We start from the raw sequence: 19,191 nt of genomic DNA, 5'->3' as shown, positions 1-19,191 counted from the left end.
CTTCTAGACCCACAACTTGGGTCAAATCTCAGCATGTGTCAGGGACTCAGACACACAGTATGACCCAAGAGGAAATGGCTTGTACTCTAAATTATGACTTGTAAACCTAAGAATATGTGGGAGTGTACTCTAAGGGAGTTAGAACATGGAGAGTAGAGGGATACCTGGGTGGCTCAGTTGATTAAGCATCTAACTCTTGATTTTGGTGCACATCATAACCTCATAGTTCATGAGATCGAGCCCCTCATCAACTTAGCGCCTGCTTAGGATTCACTCTCTCTCCCAGTCACTCTGCCCCTCTCCTGCTCCTCTTTCTGTCTCTTAAAATAAATAGATAAACATAAAAAAAGAACATGGAGAGTGGAATATAACTCTGTATCAAACCAAATTAATTTTTTTGTATGTACTTACTAGAGATTTCAGATTTTGTATTTCTTTTTTTTTTTTAATTTTTTTTTAACGTTTATTTATTTTTGAGACAGAGAGAGAGCATGAACGGGGGAGGGTCAGAGAGAGAGGGAGACACAGAATCTGAAATAGGCTCCAGGCTCTGAGTGGTCAGCACAGAGCCCGATGCGGGGCTCAAACTCACGGACCGCGAGATCATGACCTGAGCCGAAGTCGGACGCTCAACCGACTGAGCCACCCAGGCGCCCCTCAGATTTTGTATTTCAAATTATGCAGATGGAAGTGGCTCTGACACCTTACTTAGGTGGTCTACTGACTCTTGGACTCAGTAATGTCCTCTGCTTAATGAGAGATGCCATAGTTTCAATGATCTGATATGAAGGAAGGTATCTGAAGGTTTAGGAAGATGGAAATGTTGATATGTACTTATGTGTAATATGCATACCCATACCCTCAACCACATTCCCTGAGAAGGCTTAGAAGACCCTCCCATCACTAAGATATTGAGAAATAAATTAGTGAAGGAGTACCTGCATCCTTTCAAAGCTCTGTAGTTACTCTCATTTATAGACTAGATATGGCCATGGGGGATGCTACACTGATTTCAATAGGCTCAATGAAATCCTGGAGTTAGAAAGATCAAGAGACAGCATGTCACTGCCTGACAAGGTGAACACATTTACTACATAAAGGGGAGCAGGTCCTTATCAGGGAAATACAAATCAAAACCACACTCAGATATCACCTCACGCCAGTCAGAGTGGCCAAAATGAACAAATCAGGAGACTATAGATGCTGGAGAGGATGTGGAGAAACGGGAACCCTCTTGCACTGTTGGTGGGAATGCAAATTGGTGCAGCCACTCTGGAAAACAGTGTGGAGGTTCCTCAGAAAATTAAAAATAGACCTACCCTATGACCCAGCAATAGCACTGCTAGGAATTTACCCAAGGGATACATGAGTGCTGATGCATAGGGGCACTTGTACCCCAATGTTTATAGCAGCACTCTCAACAATAGCCAAATTATGGAAAGAGCCTAAATGTCCATCAACTGATGAATGGATAAATTGTGGTTTATATACACAATGGAGTACTACGTGGCAATGAGAAAGAATGAAATATGGCCCTTTGTAGCAACGTGGATGGGACTGGAGAGTGTGATGCTAAGTGAAATAAGCCATACAAAGACATATACCATATGGTTTCACTCTTATGTGGATCCTGAGAAACTTAACAGAAACCCATGGGGGAGGGGAAGGAAAAAAAAAAAAGAGGTTAGAGTGGGAGAGAGCCAAAGCATAAGAGACTCTTAAAAAGTGAGAACAGGGGCGCCTGGGTGGCGCAGTCGGTTAAGCGTCCAACTTCAGCCAGGTCACGATCTCGCGGTCCGTGAGTTCGAGCCCCGCATCAGGCTCTGGGCTGATGGCTCGGAGCCTGGAGCCTGTTTCCGATTCTGTGTCTCCCTCTCTCTCTGCCCCTCCCCCGTTCATGCTCTGTCTCTCTCTGTCCCAAAAATAAATAAAAAACGTTGAAAAAAAAATTAAAAAAAAAAAAGTGAGAACAAACTGAGGGTTGATGGGGGGTGGGAGGGAGGGGAGGGTGGGTGATGGATATTGAGGAGGGCACCTTTTGGGATGAGCACTGGGTGTTGTATGGAAACCAATTTGACAATAAATTTCATATATTGAAAAAATAAATAAATAAATAAGGGGAGCAGGAACAAAGGTAATCAGAATGCTTTTGGCCAATTGGGATCTCAAGTGGTGGTTAATTGATTGTATAGTAATAAAAGAGATCTCCTATTAAAATATTGCTAGATCCATGACAGGAGTCAACTATGACCCATGATCCAAATCCAGCCCTTACTTATTTTTATAAATAAAGTTTTATTGGAACACAGCTACACCCATATATTTACATACTGTCTATGGCTGCTTTCCTGCCATACCTGTAGAGTTAATTAGTTGTGACAGGGACTGTTTGGCCTACAATGCCTAAATTTTTACTATTTGGCTTTTGTCATTAAAAGTTTGCCAACCCAATGAGAAAGAATGAAATATGGCCTTTTGTAGCAATGTGGATGGAACTGGAGAGTATTATGCTAAGTGAAATAAGTCATACAAAGAAAGACAGATACCATATGTTTTCATTCTTATGTGGATCCTGAGAAACTTAACAGAAGTCCTTGGGGGAGGGGAAGAAAAAAAAAAGAGATTAGAGAGGGAGGGAGCCAAAACATAAGAGACTCTTAAAAACTGAGAACAAACTGAGGGTTGATGGGGGTTGGGAGGGAGGGGAGGGTGGGTGATGGGTATTGAGGAGGGCACATTTTGGGATGAGCACTGGGTGTTGTATGGAAACCAATTTGACAATAAATTTCATTAAAAAAAAAGTTTGCCAACCCAGAGGTGCCTGGGTGGCTCAGTCGGTTAAGTGTCCTACTTCAGCTCAGTTTATGATCTCACAGTTTGTGAGTTCAAGTCCCACATCAGGCTCTGTGCTGACAGCTTGGAGCCTGGGGCCTGATTTGGATTCTCTCTCTCTCTCTCTCTCTCTCTGCCCCTCACCTGTTCTCTCTCTCTCTCTCTCTGTTATAAATAAACATTAAACATTTTTAAATAAATAAATAAATAAATAAATGTTTGCCAACCTGGATCTATATAACTGAAAAACTTCTAGTTCTGTTGGTTCAAGATCTGGTTTGAGTCATCGCAATGGAGACTCATGATCTTTCATCCAGTTTCTAGTCCTAAGCCAATTCACAGATCCCGAGACCATTGGTTAAAGGGGAGACACTCTGCAGAATGGCCACAAGTATATACAGCAAACATTCCTCTAGGACTTCCCTGAGGATATCTGTAGCCATTTACCAGTAGCTGGGCACTGGAGCAAAGGAAATACCCAGACTATTAAGGGATCGGTAGATACAGGCTCTGAATTGAAGTTAATTCCTAAGAATCCAAAACACCACTGTGTCCCACCAGAGTGGGGGTTCATTGTGCTTAGATGATAGATATACACCTCACAGAACTGTGTCTGATCAAGGAACTAATTTGTCAGCAAAGAAAGTATAGCAATAGGCTCATGCCCATAGAATCTCCCACAATACTCCATTACCCAGAAGCAGCTGACTGAATTGAAAGGTGGAAGGGCTTACTGAAAACTCAGTTATAGTATCAATTGTGAGACAGCACCCTGAAAAGATGGGGTCTAACAGGCTAAAATACATGCTTTGAATCAGAAGCCAGTATGTGGTGCTATCTTCCACACAGCCAGAATATATATACCCTCTGAATCAAAGAGTAGGAGGGAGAGAAGCTCCTCTCACTATTATACTTAAAAAAAAAAAAAACATTGGCAGAATTTTTCACTTCCCATTCAGCAACCATGAACTCTTCTGGTTTGGAGATCTTAGTTCCCAATGGGGAAGTGCTTCTATCAAGGGCATGATGGCTTTATTGATTTGGAAGATGAGACCACCACTTGGCTATGTGGGAATCTTTATGCTGAACCAACAGGCAAGGGGAAAAAAAGAGTTACTCTACAGACTGGAGTGATTGATCACAACTGCCAGTGAGAAATTGAGTTGCCCCTACACGTAGGGGACAAAGAAAACTATTTCTGGAACCCAGAATACTTCCAAGCCCAATAGTGAAGGTTAATGGAAAACTATAGCCAACAAAAGGAAAAGTTAAGACTCTTGAAGATTCAGACCCTTCAGAAATGACAGTTTGGGTCACCCTATTAGGATATTTTGGGTTACCCTATTAGAAACTTAAGTTTCTGGCTCAGGGCAAAGAAAAACATAAGTAAGAAGGGAGAAATATCAACTATGACTTTGTGACCAATTACAAGGATTATATCAGTTTTACATATTTTCTTTTTGTGTACATATTTATTTGTAAATTGTAACTATTTTCTTCTCTCTTATTCCTTCCCTTATTATTTTATATATACAAGTTGCTAAAAATTAGCTCTGTAGGGGCACCTGAGTGGCTCAGTCAGTTAAGTATCTGACTTAGGCTCAGGTCATGATCTCACTGTTTCTGTGTTAACAGCTCAGAGCCTGGAGCCTGCATCAGATTCTGTGCCTCCCTCTCTCTCTGCCCACCCCCCCTCAAAAATAAATAAAACATTAGGAAAAAATGTTTTAAGAAAAGAAAATTAACTTTATAATTTAGCCATTAAGTAACAAAATTTTCAATGGAACTATGACCAAATTTGAAAGTACTGAATACAGTCAGCAATGGGTATAATGTCTATTGTGACTATTTTCAGTTTGGAGAAAGTGTGAGCACTGCTTCCTTGTACAAAGAACAACTACAGCTTTGTTAGGTGGAAACAGAGTTGTTTCATTGTTGTTTAGAAGTTTAAATGTGTGCAGGAAGATACATATTGAAGCTGAGTTGCCCAAAGGATAGACTGCCAGTTACCAATTTATTATCTTTTTTTTTTTTCCTGCCCCAGCTTTGTGATACAAGGGCTGGACCCTGTAAACACTTCTCCTTTGCCAGATGGTTTAGTGTTAAGATTTGTCATTAGATAAAATAGGTAATACTGGAAGGACACTAGGAGGCAATAGTAGAAAGAAGGGAATTCCTTCCAATGTGCTATTTCTTGGTGCAGCAGCCACCAAGTTCTGGTGTGTGGGAAGCTCGCTAGAACTCATCTAAGTAGCCCTATGGACTGGCTTCATTTGCACTCTCCAAGTGAGTCTGCTTCTACAGAGTAGCTCTGACCCAAGTTTGCCACCCTCTGGCAGATTTTCTCATCCCCCACAGGCTACATCTTCCTGTAGCAGTCATACCCTTCCCTCCTGGTTCATCTCCATCAGTCCTAGAAGCAGAAGCTATTTTCTGTGATTGCTACTTCCAGATCCCTTATAGTCCTCTTTTATCCCATTACATAGTTAATCACCTTTGACTACTTAGACTTTGCACCAAACTCTCCTTGTTCAAATTATTGGTGTCATTTCTGTTCCTGGTTAAACTTTGACCAATACACCACCTCAGAGCCCTTGCTCTTCCCTCTGTCTGAGACAGTCTTCATCTGGATAATTGCATGCTCAAATATAGCTGTTGACGGACTGCTGTCACTGTCCAGACTGTCCTTCTTGTAATTAAGCTAAAGTCTCTGATGCAGCCTCTATTCTGTGAAACAAGATGGCACAGATCCAACCACTGAGCACCATGCCTGCAACCAGGATAAGCCCAGGGAAAGGGGAAATGCAAGGTTTACTTGGGATATAAACCAGACCTTGAGTTTTGACTCTCAATAAACCTGCCTGAGAATAGTATTACCACTACCCACAAGCTCTAGGAATAGCATCAAGATTCTTTTAGAGCACAGGATTATACTCCATTTGTCCAAAAATGTATTTAGTGTCCCTACCATGTACCAGACACTCTTCAGGGCACTGGATATACAGCAACACTTGGCTCTGATTCACCCCTAAATTTTTTCACAGTTCCCTCTTCTACACAACTTCCAAGCATGCACTGGATAAAACCGCATCCACAGGGTGTGGCCTCCCCACAAATCCAGTTGAGTTTCAAAATGGGGCCTCAGAGGCCCCTGCACACAGTTGTGCTCAAAGACAGCCTAGGATGATAGTAGAAGGTGGCATCCAGCAGCACCAACTGCCAAGCTTTGTGCCTGGTGGAGACTGTGTGAGCCCAGCAAGTTCTCATTTTACAGTAGTATTGCAACAGGAGGTTCTGGAACCTCAGATCCCACCTGTACGACACCAATGCAGATCAAGGTGGATCATTCAGGAAAGTAAGAATCTTTCCAGGGCTGGCCTATGCAGGAGCCTTCTTATCTAGGCAGAAGGGTCAGAAGCAGCAGTCACCTTAGTCTCTGGAACTCTCTGCTAAAACTTATACAAGCCCCTCAGACTGTGACTGGGTCACCTGCTGGAAGAAAGCAAAGGAGTATTGTTTCCTGGGATGGAAGAAAAGCTGTGAAAACCACAGATGCATTAATGCTGAGACCAGCCAGCCTCCACTGGCTCTTATACCATTGTGGGGCCCCTGGGGTCAGTGTGTTAGTTTTCTATTGCTATGTAACAAATCTCCACAAACTTAGCAGCTTAAAACAACATGCATATATTTTTTAAGTTTATTTATTTGTTTTGAGAGAGACAGAGAGACTACGAGTGGGGGAAGGGCAGAGAAAGAGGCAGAATCTCAAGTAGGCTCCACACTATCAGTGCAGAGCCCAATGTGGGGCTTGAACTCACAAACCATAAGATCATGACCTGAGCCAAAATCAAGTGTCAGACACTTAAGCAACTGAGCCCCACAGGCACCCCAACATGCACATATTATCTCACAGTTTCTGTGGGTTAGGAGCCCAGGCATGGGTCCTCTGTGCACGGTTTTGCAAAACTGCAATCTAGGGGTAAGCTGGGCTGTATTCTCATCTGGAGGCTTGACTGGGGAAGAATCCACTTTAAAGTTCTTTCAAGTTGTGGGAAGAATTTAATTCCTTTGCAGTTGTATGACCCCATTTTCTGCTGGCAGTCAGCTGGGTGCCACTCTCAGCCCTAAGAAGCCGCCTGCAATTCCTTGCCATGAATGCCTCTTCAAAGCCAGCAAGGGAAAGTCTTGTTCTAATCTGCTAAAATAGAGTTATATATAATATGACATAATCAAAGGAGTGACATCTTATTGGTTAGAAGCAAGTCACAGTTTCTGCTTACATTCAAAAGGAGGGATTATACAAAGGCATGGATACCAGGAGGCAGAAAATCACTGGGGGAGACCTTGGGATCTGCCTGTCACAGTCAGCCTCAAAAAAATTCCAACTACATCCAACTAAGTAGTTTCGGAACATTATGCTTGCTTGGACAACACAGACTGTACCCAACAAGGTAAGGCTCTTGGCATTGCCCTCGTTCTTCATCTCACACGAAGCACCTGGAAGGAACCTAAGTCTCAGGCACAAGATGGCTACTCAAATTAGTTCTGGGGACAACTGCTTAGCACAGGATGAGGTAACTAGCCATACCTTCTCTGTAGCATATTCACTCTGATCCCCATCTTGTTGCCTCCCCCCAGATGTGGAGAGCTTTAGCCATATCTGTTCAAACCACCTTGTGCTTGCAAATAGCATGACTCAGCAGGGAGCCCAAAGCATTGTTAGTAACGTATGTGTAGACTTGACCTGAGCTTCAACATAACTCAAGATAAACAGGTACAGAAAAATAATAATAAAATTTTTAAAAAAATAGGTCAGGTCTTGGAGAGAGACAAGATTCTGAACATAGTGAAACCCAGTGCACTGATTCCTCCAAACCTCATTCCCACCCTACCCACACTCATCCTCTCCCCAGTGGGATTCATCCAGATTTATTCAGTCTTCATTGGAGACTCAAGTGAGGTGGCAAGACTGCGCCCACACCTAGGAGCTTGAGTAACCTGCTCTGACAGTCCTGCTGAGAATTTTCCTGTAGAGAAGAATTACCTTCCCTTTATTTACAACCCAAATTGGGGAGGCCAGAGCACAAGTCAGCCAATCTCCTCTGAATCTTTAATGCTCTTAGTTCTAAGACTATGAAAGCTCTTCATGATTTGAAAATACTGGAAGGATGAAGTAGCAAGCTCAAGGCCACAGGCTTCTGGGAAGGACCAAATTAGATAACACATTTGAGAAAACTCTGAAATGTTATCGTGTGTACCACCCCCCCCCCCACAGTTAGACAACCTGAACCTGGCTGTAGAGAGAGGACACAAGAACAATAAATGTTTATTTTATGAAGGACTAAAGCAAAGAAACAGCAGGAAGAAGCCCTGCCCCAGACACAATATTTAAAGGAACACAAACTTCCTAGTGTAAGGGAGGAAAGACTCTCAATAAGAACTTCAAACATTAGTCAAGCCAAAATTTAGCACTGGCAAGCCCTTTTAGCAGGTAATGGTGGATGCTGTACATGAAGAAACCTGAACAGAAGAGGATGATCATGAAGGATAAGGTGATGAGGGTGTAGATGGACATTCGCTTCTCCATGGTCCCCCTGATCAGGCAGAAATAGGGTCCTGGACAGCTCTTGGTGCTGCAGTGAATGATGGCTTGGCTCACCAGGGGCAGGTGTTGGTACATGAGAAAAAATAAAAACACACACTGTGCACCAACCTGTAGGAGGAAGTAAAGGAGATACAAAAGCAAAAGCATCTTCTCCTGGTGGAAGTTCAGGATGGACTTCTTCGGGGAAGGGGCATGCTCCTGGATTCCCACCATGGAGCCCTCCTCCATTTCATCTGCTGCTGACTCCACTGACTTGGCTTTGATTTGCTTGTGCCGAATCTGAGCCATGAAGAATTCCATGAGGAAGAAGAGGGCCAAGAAAATAAAGAAAAAAAAGTACCAAATTCCCACTACAGGACTCTTAAAACTTTTTTCAAAACACTCAATCAAACAAGTATTGGTAATGTTGCCATGGCACCAGAAATCTTCATGGATGGGAACCCAGGGCATGCGGACCACGTACACCACCACTCCATACACAGCGATGAACCCAAACCACAGCTGTCGCCCAATATAGTAGCGGGATTTGTCACCAGCCACTGAGTGTAGCACAGGGATCAGTCCAGCCACTGCCGCTGCAGCCATCTCTTCAGAATCTCAAGGGACCACAGAATCCAAGACCAGGAGGACTCCTGACAGCACCTCAAGAAGGGCAGGAAAGGAAAGAAGAACACAGTGTCAGAACTTGCGAGCAGGCGGCCAAGAATCCTAAGCACATCCAAGGAGATGGCTCAGGTTTTAGATCTGCTACCAGCTGTCAGTTTCATATCTTTATACACATGCAATATTTGTGCCCCATGATATGGTTATTCCTCTCTCCACGTTTCAGCCTATGATAAAGGCTGTCCACTCTGGACATGCCCAACTGCACAACAGTTACATATCTCATCTTTCCTACTAGATTATCAGCTTCTGGAGGTCAGGAGTCAAACTTTATTCACAGTTAAAATGTCCATATCATCCGGTATAGATAATGACACATAAGGGTCTAATTAGACTTGATAAATGAACAAAAGGATGGAATAAATAAATCAATTTAACTATTCAGGTGTGTCTGGTTGTTCTAGAAGCCCTATGACAATCTCTATACTTTACTTTGTATCTTTGCCAGGAGATTTCCTAAGACTATAGAGAAAAATAGAACATTTCCTTTTCTTTCATGCACATGGCTTCTGTTCCATCCACAATTCTTCAGAGGGTACCTATCACCATACTTTATTGATATGACTACTACTAATAATACTCTTTAAGAGTCCCCTTCCCTGTTTTATGTTATTTTTGCTTCCCTTTCTTTATGTTCATCTGTTTTGTATCTACATATGAGTGAAGTTATATGATATTTGTCTTTCTCTGACTGACTTATTTCGCTTAGCATAATACCCTCTAGTTCTATCCATGTTGTTGCAAATGGCAAGATTTCATTCTTTTTGATTGCCGAGTAATACTCTATTGTGTGTGTATATACATACATATATATATATACCACATCTTCTTTATCCATCCGTCGATGAACATTTGGGCTCTTTCCATACGTTGGCTATTGTTAATAGTGCTGCTATAAACATGGGGGTGCCTGTGCGCCTTCAAAATAGCACACCTGTATCCCTTGGATAAATACCTAGTAGTACAATTGCTCGGTCATAGAGTAGTTCTATTTTTAACTTTTTGAGGAACCTCCATACTGTTTTCCAGAGTGGCCGCACAAGTTTGCATTCTCACCAGCAGGGCAAAAGAGATCCTCTTTCTCCGCATCCTCGCCAATATCTGTTGCTTCCTGAGTTGTTAATCTTGGCCATTCTGACAGGTGTGAGATGGTATCTCATTGTGGTTTTAATTTGTATTTCCCTGATGATGAGTGGTGTTGAGCGTTTTTTCATGTGTCTGTTAGCTATCTGGATATCTTCTTTGGAAAAATGTCTCTTCCTGTCTTTTGCCCATTTCTTCACTGGATTATTTGTTTTTTGGGTGTTGAGTTTATCTTTATAGATTTTGGATGCTAACCCTTTATCTGATATGTCATTTGCAAATATCTTCTCCCATTCCATTGGTGGTCTTTTAGTTTTGCTGATTGTTTCCTTCACTGTACAGAAGCTTTTTATTTTGATGAGGTCCCAATAGTTCATTTTGGCTTTTGTTTCCTTTGCCTCCAGAGACGTGTTGAGTAAGAAGTTGCTGCAGCCAAGATCAAAGAGGTTTTTGCCTGCTTTCTCCTCGACGATTTTGATGGCTTCCTGACTTACATTGAGGTCTTTCATCCATTTTGAGTTTATTTTTGTGTAGGGTGTAAGAAAATGGTCCAGGTTCATTCTTCTGCATGTCGCTGTCCAGTTTTCCCAGCACCACTTGCTGAAGAGACTGTCTTTATTCCATTGGATATTCTTTCCTGCTTTGTCAAAGATTAGTTGGCCATACGTTTGTGGGTCCATTTCTGAGTTCTCTATTCTGTTCCATTAATCTGAATGTCTGCTCTTGTGCCAGTACCCTACTGTCTTGACGGTTACAGCTTTGTAGTATAGCTCGAAGTCTGGGATTGTGATGCCTCCTGTGTTGGTTTTCTTTTTCAAGATTGCTTTGGCTATTCGGGGTCTTTTCTGGTTCCATACAAATTTTAGGATCATTTGTTCTAGCTCTGTGAAGAATGCTGGTGTTATTTTGATAGGGATTGCATTGAATATGTAGATTGCTTTGGGCAGTATCGACATTTACCAATATTTGTTCTTCCTATCCAGGAGCATGGAATCTTTTTCCTCTTTTGTGTGTGTGTGTGTGTGTGTGTGTGTGTGTGTGTGTCTTCTTCAATTTCTTTCATAAGCTTTCTATAGTTTTCAGTGTATAGATTTTTTCACCTCTTTGTTTAGATTTATTCCTAGGTATTTTATGGCTTTTTGTGCAACTGTAAATGGGATCTTGATTTCTCTTTCTGTTGCTTCATTGTTGGTGTATAGGAATGCAACCGATTTCTGTGTGTTGATTTTATATCCTGCAACTTTGCTGAATTCATGAATCAATTCTAGCAGTTTTTTGGTGGAATCTTTTGGGTTTTCCATATACAGTATCATGTTGTCTGTGAAGAGTGAAAGTTTGACTTCCTCTTTGCTGATTTGGATGCCTTCTATTCCTTTGTGTTGCCTGATTGCTGAGGCTAGGACTTCCAATACTATGTTGAATAACAGTAGTGAGAGTGGACATCCCTGTCATGTTCCTGACCTTAGTTTAGCTGAACTTAACTCTCAGTTCTTCCTTATTAAGGATGATATTAGCAGTGGGTCTTTCACATATGGCTTTTATGATCTTGAGATATGCTCCTTCTATCTCTACTTTCCTGAGGGTTTTTATCAAGAAAGGATGCTGTATTTTGTCAAATTCTTTTTCTGTATCTATTGAAAGGATCATCTGGTTCTTGTCCTTTCTTTTATTGATGTGATGCATCACATTGATTGTTTTGCAGACACTGAACCAGCCCTGCATCCCAGGTATAAATCCCACTTGGTTGTGGTGAATAATTCTTTTAATGTATTGGATCCGGTTGGCTAGTATCTTGTTGAGGATTTTTGCATCCATGTTCATCAGGGAAATTGGTCTGCAGTTCTCCTTTTTAGTGGGGTCTCTGTCTGGTTTTGGTAATACTGGCTTCATAGAATGAGTTTGGAATTTTTCCTCCAATTTCTATTTTTTGAAATAGTTTCAAAAGAATAGGTGTTAGCTCTTCTTTAAATGTTTGGTAGAATTAGAAAGCCATCTGACCTGGGCTCTTGTTTTTTGGGAGATTTTTGATTACTAATTTGATTTCTTTACTGATTATAAGTCTGTTCAAATTTTCTATTTCTTCTTGTTTCACTTTTGGTAGTTTATATGTTTCTAGGAATTTGTCCATTTCTTCCAGGTTGCCCAATTTATTGGCATATAATTGCTCATGATATTCTCTTCTTATTGTTTGTATTTCTGCAGTGTTGGTTGTGATCTCTCCTCTTTTGTTCTTGATTTTATTTATCTGGGTCCTTTCCTTTTTCTTTTTGATCAAACTGGCTAGGAATTTATCAATTTTGTTAACTCTTTCAAAGAACCAGCTCCTGGTTTCATTGATCTGTTCTACTGTTTTTTTATTTCAATAGCATTGATTTCTGCTCTAATCTTTATTATTTCCTATCTTCTGCTGATTTGGGGTTTTATTTCCTGTTCTTTTTCCAGCTCCTTAAGGTGTAAGGTTAGGTTGTGTATCTGAGAACTTTTTTCCTTCCTTAGGAAGGCCTGGATTGCTATATACTTCCCTCTTATGACAGCCTTTGCTGAGTCCCAGAGGTTTTGGACTGTGGACATTTTAATTTCCTCTTTAACTTCTTCATTAGCCCATTCGTTCTTTAGTAGGATGTTCTTTAGTCTCCAAGTAGGTGTTGTCTTTCCAAATGTTTTATTGGGGTTGACATTTGAGTTTCATAACATTGTGGTCTCAAAACAGGCATAGTCTGATCTCGATCTTTTGTACTTGTTGAGGGCTGATGTCCCAGTGTGTGATCTATTCTGGAGAATGTTCCATATGCACTCGAGAAGAATGTGTATTCTGCTGCTTTAAGATGAAATGTTCTAAATATACCTGTTAAGTCCATCCAGTCCAGTGTGTCATTCAAAGCCATTGTTTCCTTGTTGATTTTCTGTTTAGATGATCTGTCCATTGCTGTAAGTGGGGTGTTGAAGTCCCCTACTATTATGGTATTATTGTCAATGAGTTTCTGTATGTTTGTGATTAATTGATTTATGTATTTGGGTTCTTTCACGTTGGGGGTATAGATGTTGGGACAGTGGGAAAACAATGCACATACTATTTACAAATAAGTGTCCATTTATAGCAGAGTGCCTAGCACATAGTAAATGCCCAGTATGTGCATGTGGATGTCCCTTGTTCCAACACCAGCAAACATGGTTGTTCTCCAGGGTCCACTGGGACCTTTGCCTGTGGGGAGTACACACAACCTACCAAATGTCTTCTCAGCAGAGGAACCACTTCTCCCTATGTGGCCCGAGGATCCCTCGGACCTCACTGTCTGCTCCTGGGGATTCACTGTTCCCACCAGAGCTCCACCAGGTATCAAGTCATGGACTTTCAGACTCTGTTCTCTCCTGTTCATTGAGTCATAATGGTATCCACACCCTCTCCTTTCTCCTTTCTCCCTTTCTTATTAATTCTCTTATGGGTGTTTCCACTCTTTCTCTTTTTCTCCAGCTATTTTCGGGGAGAGGGCTTTTCCTGTACTCTCCCCACTGTCTCTGTCCTCTCTCCACAAGCAAAAACAGGTCCCTACCCTCCATGGCTTCTCTCTCCCTCAGTTCACCTCTCTGTGCCATGTACCTGCTGAGTTCTGTGGTTCAGTTATGCAGATTGTTGAGTTAATCCTCAGATCAATTTTTTAGGTGCAAGATGGTTTGGTGTTGATCTAGCTGCATTTCAGGGAAAAGAGATGTAAAAAACTTCCATGCTGCTCAGCCATCTTGACCTTGACCTTTCTTAAATCTTTTTATTAGCTTAATTTGGGTAATCATCAATGGTTGTCCTGTTTTACATGTGTTCTTGTACATGGCAGTGACCAATCATTTAATTTGAGATTTAGAATATTTAACAAATTTTGAGGAGTTTTTTGTGATGAAATACACATTAAGACAGAATCTACCATTATGATCATTTTGAAGTGTACACTTCTGTGACATTAAGTACGTTCACACCCTTGTGCAACCATCATCACCATCCACCCCCAGAACTTTTTCATCTTCCAAGACTGAAGCTCTGCCCGTAAACAATAAGTCCCTTTCGCCCCCCACTCTCTCTGAATCCCTGGAAACCACAACTCTACTTTCTGTCTCTATGAGTTTGAATACTCTGGGAACCTCCTCTAAGAGAAACCATGCCATATTCATCCTTTTGCGACTGGCTTATTTCACTTAGCATAAAATCTTAAAGTTTCATCTACATTGTAGCAGGTGTCAAGTTGTCCTTCCTTTTAATGGCTAAATAATATTTCACTGTATGGAAATACTACATTTTGCTTATATATACATTCATTGATGGACATTTGGGTTGTTTCCACTTTTTGACTGTTGTGAATAAAACGACTATACCACACTGAGATATCACCTCACGCCAGTCAGAGTGACTAAAATGAACAAATCAGGAGACTATAGATGCTGAAGAGGATGTGGAGAAATGAGAACCCTCTTGCACTGTTGGTGGGAATGCAAACTGGTACAGCCACTCTGGAAAACAGTGTGGAGGTTCCTCAAAAAATTAAAAATAGATCTACCTTATGACCCAGCAATAACACTGCTAGGAATTTACCCAAGGGATACAGGAGTGCTGATGCATAGGGGCACTTGTACCCCAATGTTTATAGCAGCATTTTCAACAATAGCCAAACTATGGAAAGAGCCTAAATGTCCACCAACTGATGAACGGATAAAGAAATTGTGGTTTATATATACAATGGAATACTACTTAGCAATGAGAAAGAATGAAATATGGCCTTTTGTAGCAACGTGGATGGAACTGGAGAGTGTTGTGCTAAGTGAAATAAGTCATACAGAGAAAGACAGACACCATATGTTTTCACTCTTATATGGATCCTGAGAAACTTAACAGATCATGGGGGAGGGGAAGGGGAAAAAAAGTTACAGAGAGGGAAGGAGAGTCTTAAATACTGAGAGACTCTTAAATACATAAGAGACTCTTAAATACTGAGAACAAACTGAGGGTTGATGGGGAGTGGAAAGGAGGGGAAATTGGGTGATGGGCATTGAGGAGGGCACCTTTTGGGATGAGCACTGGGTGTTGTATGGAAACCAATTTGACAATAAATTTCATATTAAATAATAAATAAATAAATAAATAAAACGACTATTAACATGGATGTACAGATATGTTTGACTTTCCAATCACTTCTTGTGAGTATATAACAAGAAGCAGAATTACTGGATAACATGGTAAATCTATGTTTAATTTTTTTGAGGGATCACCACAATGTTTTTCATAGCATCTGTGCCTTCTGCATTCCCACCAGCAATACATAAGTGTTCTAATTTCCCCATGTCCTTGCCAAAACTTGTTGTTTTCTGGGGTTCTTTTTAAATGCTTTGCATTTTACTAAAAAATTGTCACAGCTAGTGCTGAAAAGTCTTCTTCAAAGGTGTCTGAGACTCAGCAATATTTCTAAATTACTCCCAAGAATCAGGTCACATCACTCAAACAGTCATACATAGGAATGAGAGGCAGGCTCCAGAGTGAGCTCATGGATGTAGGACTACCCAGTAAGCCTACCAAGAGCAGTGGTTGAGCAAGGAGAAGAGCCAAAGGGGGTAGATGGGACAGTGGGAAAACAATGCACATAGTGGGCATTTACTATGTGCTAGGCACTCTGCCATAAATGGACATTGATGTGTCATTTATTCTTTAGAACAACCTTATGAGATAAATATTCTCAATTTCTAGACAAGAAAACTGAGATTTAGAATGGCTAAGTAACTCCCCCATGATCATTATATAGCCAAGTACATGGAGGAGTCAGGATTAGAAACCAGAGTGTCTAACTTGGCAGCCTAAACTTTGGATTTCATCTGCTTTGCAAGCGCATGGTCCAAAGATAACAAGGAGGAAAGGAGGAAGGCCATAGTGGGTCTCCGAACCCTCACCTGCCAACTCTCATGGGAAATAAAACAGTTGGTGGTCAGACTCACAGATCTTTGCTTTCCTTCCTTCAGAGACAGTTTTGTGGCCAAATCCCAGTCACTCAAATTGAAGCATCAAATCTCTGGTAACATGTGTTGAGTGGTGACTAAAAGGGCAGGTTTTTACTGCAGTGGCTGGAGGAGTGAATCCGGTCTGGACCATTTGTGTCCCTGCTTCTGCTGCCACAGCTCTGAAGCCCTGCTTTTTCTCTCCTCTCCTATGTAAAACCTGGTGGTCAACAGGAAACCTCTCCTTCCTCACCAACTGTTCCTCTCCTTAGAATCTCTCAGCTAGCTGCCCCATTGGCTATGCCACCTGCCTGTCTTCACAGCCTCTACAAATCATCACCCTCAGAAAAGCAGGTGTAGGAGAACCTTCAGATCAAGTATTCTATAGTGTAGAATGGAGGGTTTGTACAGGGTCAGGAGCCTGCTTGGAAGATTGAGCCAGGGCCCTGGTGATATCCAGGCTATGGTCTGTCCTTTTCCTTACCTATTCCTGGATTCAGATGCCTCAATAGTATGACTCTGAAACAGACTATCAGCAGATTCAACAAGGAATAGCTGGTACCTTTCCCATTCTTCTCAAACCTCCAACCCCTTTCTGCTACACTCTCATCTCATTTAAACTGAAAAAACAGTGATTGCCAGCCAGGAAACTCCCTCATTTTCCAAATGAGTCCCAGATCCCATACCTGGACCTTCCCAAGGACCCCATCTCCTCAGTCAAAACTCTCCCCTGAATCCTCGATTTCTGCCTCGCTACAGAATTTTCCCACCAGCACTCTTGCCCTTGCCTAGCTTCCCCACACCCTACTCTTCCTGCTAGCCAAGTTCCTGGATAAAGCTGACCCTCTCCTATGTATACTGTCTCCACCTCCTCACCTCTAGTCCACCACCAGTTCCTCCTGTGTAGGGAAGTCAAGATCTCCATCCCCATCAGAAGTGTGATGGGCTTGCTTTAAGTCAAGCAATGAGAATGACTGTTTCACTGTTTTCTTTTTGCCTTGACTGAAATCTCAGAGCTATATGTTCAATTATAGTAATTCTATTAGACTAGGTTCATGGTATATTTATTTTCCTTTCCTGATAATTTTAATTGTATGGTTTGATACTATAGGTCATATTATAAGTTACCACACATTCTTCAGAGCTAAAATTTATAGACAAGAAAAGAAACACCTGGATTAATTTGCATTCAATTCAAAGACCAATTTCACAGGAATTATTATGTGAATGATTAAAAATATGGAAAAAAGAGTATGCAGTCATTTAGCTCCAAATCCTCTGTGCCTAACATGAAGTAGGTCTCAGTAAATGCTTGTTCAAAGCGTGAATGAAAAATACAATGTGAAGAGAGAGAAAAACAGCACAATGTCACGTGCTCAATAAATACAACATTGTTTCACTATGTATGCCTATCATACACTAACAGAAAAACGTATGGATAAGTGAAAACAGAGAAAGCATTGGAACGGTGGTGTTGTATATGGATTTCTTTCTTTTATATCTATGTTGATATTATTACAATGAATACAAACTGGAGTGGAGGTACTAGAATGCTGTACTACAATTATACATTCTAGTGTTTAATTTGGTAGAAGATGGGGCTTGGGTTATCTATTGCTTCAAATCAAGCAATTTCAAAACTTAGTGACTTAGAGCAGCAATGGCTTATTTACTTCTAATGATTCTGTGGGTTAAAAGTCTGGGCAATGCCTGGTTGGCTAGTTCTTCTGTTCCAGCTGGGATTAACGGGGGTGTCCATGAAGTTGCAGTCGAATGGCAGCTGGGCTGAGCTGGAAGGCCTAAGAAGTTTCACTCACATACCATATAGTCAGCTACCCAGCATGGCCTCTCTCATTGCACATGCTAGCTGCCTCATCACTCAGTATTTTATCTGCAGCTTCTTTACTGCATGGCAGCTGGCTCTCACAGAGAGCAAAAGAGCAGAAACTACACTGCCTCTTGGAGGCCAGCCTCAAAAGCCACACAATGTCACTTCTGCATCTAGGCTCAAGGAGAGGGAAATAGACCTCTCTTCCTAATGAGAGCAGAAGACCTCTCTTCATAATGGTCTCATTGCAGAAATCATGCAAGATGGGAGATAAAGTTATGATCATCTTTGAAGAACAGTCGGCCACTGGGTGCTTAAATAATGTTTCACTTCCAAAGTTGCAAAGAAACCTCTTTTAAAGTACTCTGCCAAGTGGAATAGACCTTAAGGATAGTGATATATAAAACCCTGAGTGTTCATTTTATTTTGGGAAAGAGGAGGGAAGAGAGAATGAGTGGGGGAAGGGCAGAGAGAGAGGGAGAGAGACTCCCAAGCAGGCTTCATGCTGTCAGCACAGAGCCAACACAGGGCTCGACCTCACAACAGTGAGATCATGACCTGAGCCAAAATCAAGAGTCAGACATTTAACCAACTGAGCCAGCCAGGCACCCCAAGTGTTTATTTTAATCATATCCATTGAAATGAACAAAAAAATGAGCAGCAGCAGTCTTGAGAGGGTGAGAGGATAACTTGAAGCACATCCAGAGACAATGAGCCTGACTACATAGGGACCCTTTATGAGGGCTACTAACCTAGTCTGCCCACTGGCTCCTGAATCTCGACCACAGATCCCAGCAGGGGTCCCTCCTGATTCATTCTCTCTCTCTCTCTCTCTCTCTCTCTCTCTCTCTCTCTCCAGCATTACCTAGAGGTTTTATTTTGTTCTTATTGTTTGAAATTTTATAAAAACGATTTTAGTGGTTATTTTTTATTGCAGCAAAATACACAAACATGAAATTTATCATTTTAACCATTTTTAAGTGTACAGTTTAGTGACATTAAATATATCCCCCATGCTGTGCAACTATTACTACCATCCATCTCCAGAACTTTTCTTTCCTCCCAGACTAAAGCTCTGTACCCATTCAACACTAACTCCTCATTTCCCTCTCCCCTGAGTCCTTGGCAACTACCATTCTACTTTCTGTCTCTATGACTTTGACTACTCTAGGAACCTCAAATAAGAGGAGTCATGCCATCCTTTTGTGTC

General features: G+C 41.5%; 1 protein-coding gene across 5 annotated transcripts in view; it reads right to left on the bottom strand.

Annotated features, from left to right (window-relative positions):
- Positions 1 to 8,127: 8,127 nt before the first annotated feature.
- The window catches only part of LOC122225532, a 28,132-nt gene continuing 17,068 nt past the window's right edge, over positions 8,128 to 19,191 (bottom strand). Inside the window, exons 1-2 of one of the 5 annotated variants that reach the window (XM_042948385.1) lie at positions 16,109 to 16,402; positions 8,128 to 9,079 (exon numbers count right to left, since the gene is read on the bottom strand). In XM_042948385.1, the coding sequence (XP_042804319.1) occupies positions 8,282 to 9,022 (741 nt within the window). In that variant the 5' untranslated portion in view covers positions 9,023 to 9,079; positions 16,109 to 16,402 and the 3' untranslated portion in view covers positions 8,128 to 8,281. Of the gene's footprint in view, positions 9,080 to 16,108; positions 16,403 to 19,191 lie in introns of those variants that run through there. The other 4 variants (XM_042948386.1, XM_042948384.1, XM_042948387.1 and 1 more) reach the window with 4 other exon arrangements.

This window comes from Panthera leo, chromosome B4 (genome assembly GCF_018350215.1).
Source record: "Panthera leo isolate Ple1 chromosome B4, P.leo_Ple1_pat1.1, whole genome shotgun sequence".
NCBI classification, from domain to species: domain Eukaryota; kingdom Metazoa; phylum Chordata; class Mammalia; order Carnivora; family Felidae; genus Panthera; species Panthera leo.
Note: the sequence above shows the minus strand (reverse complement) of the source record. Positions and strands in the feature narration are given on the sequence as shown.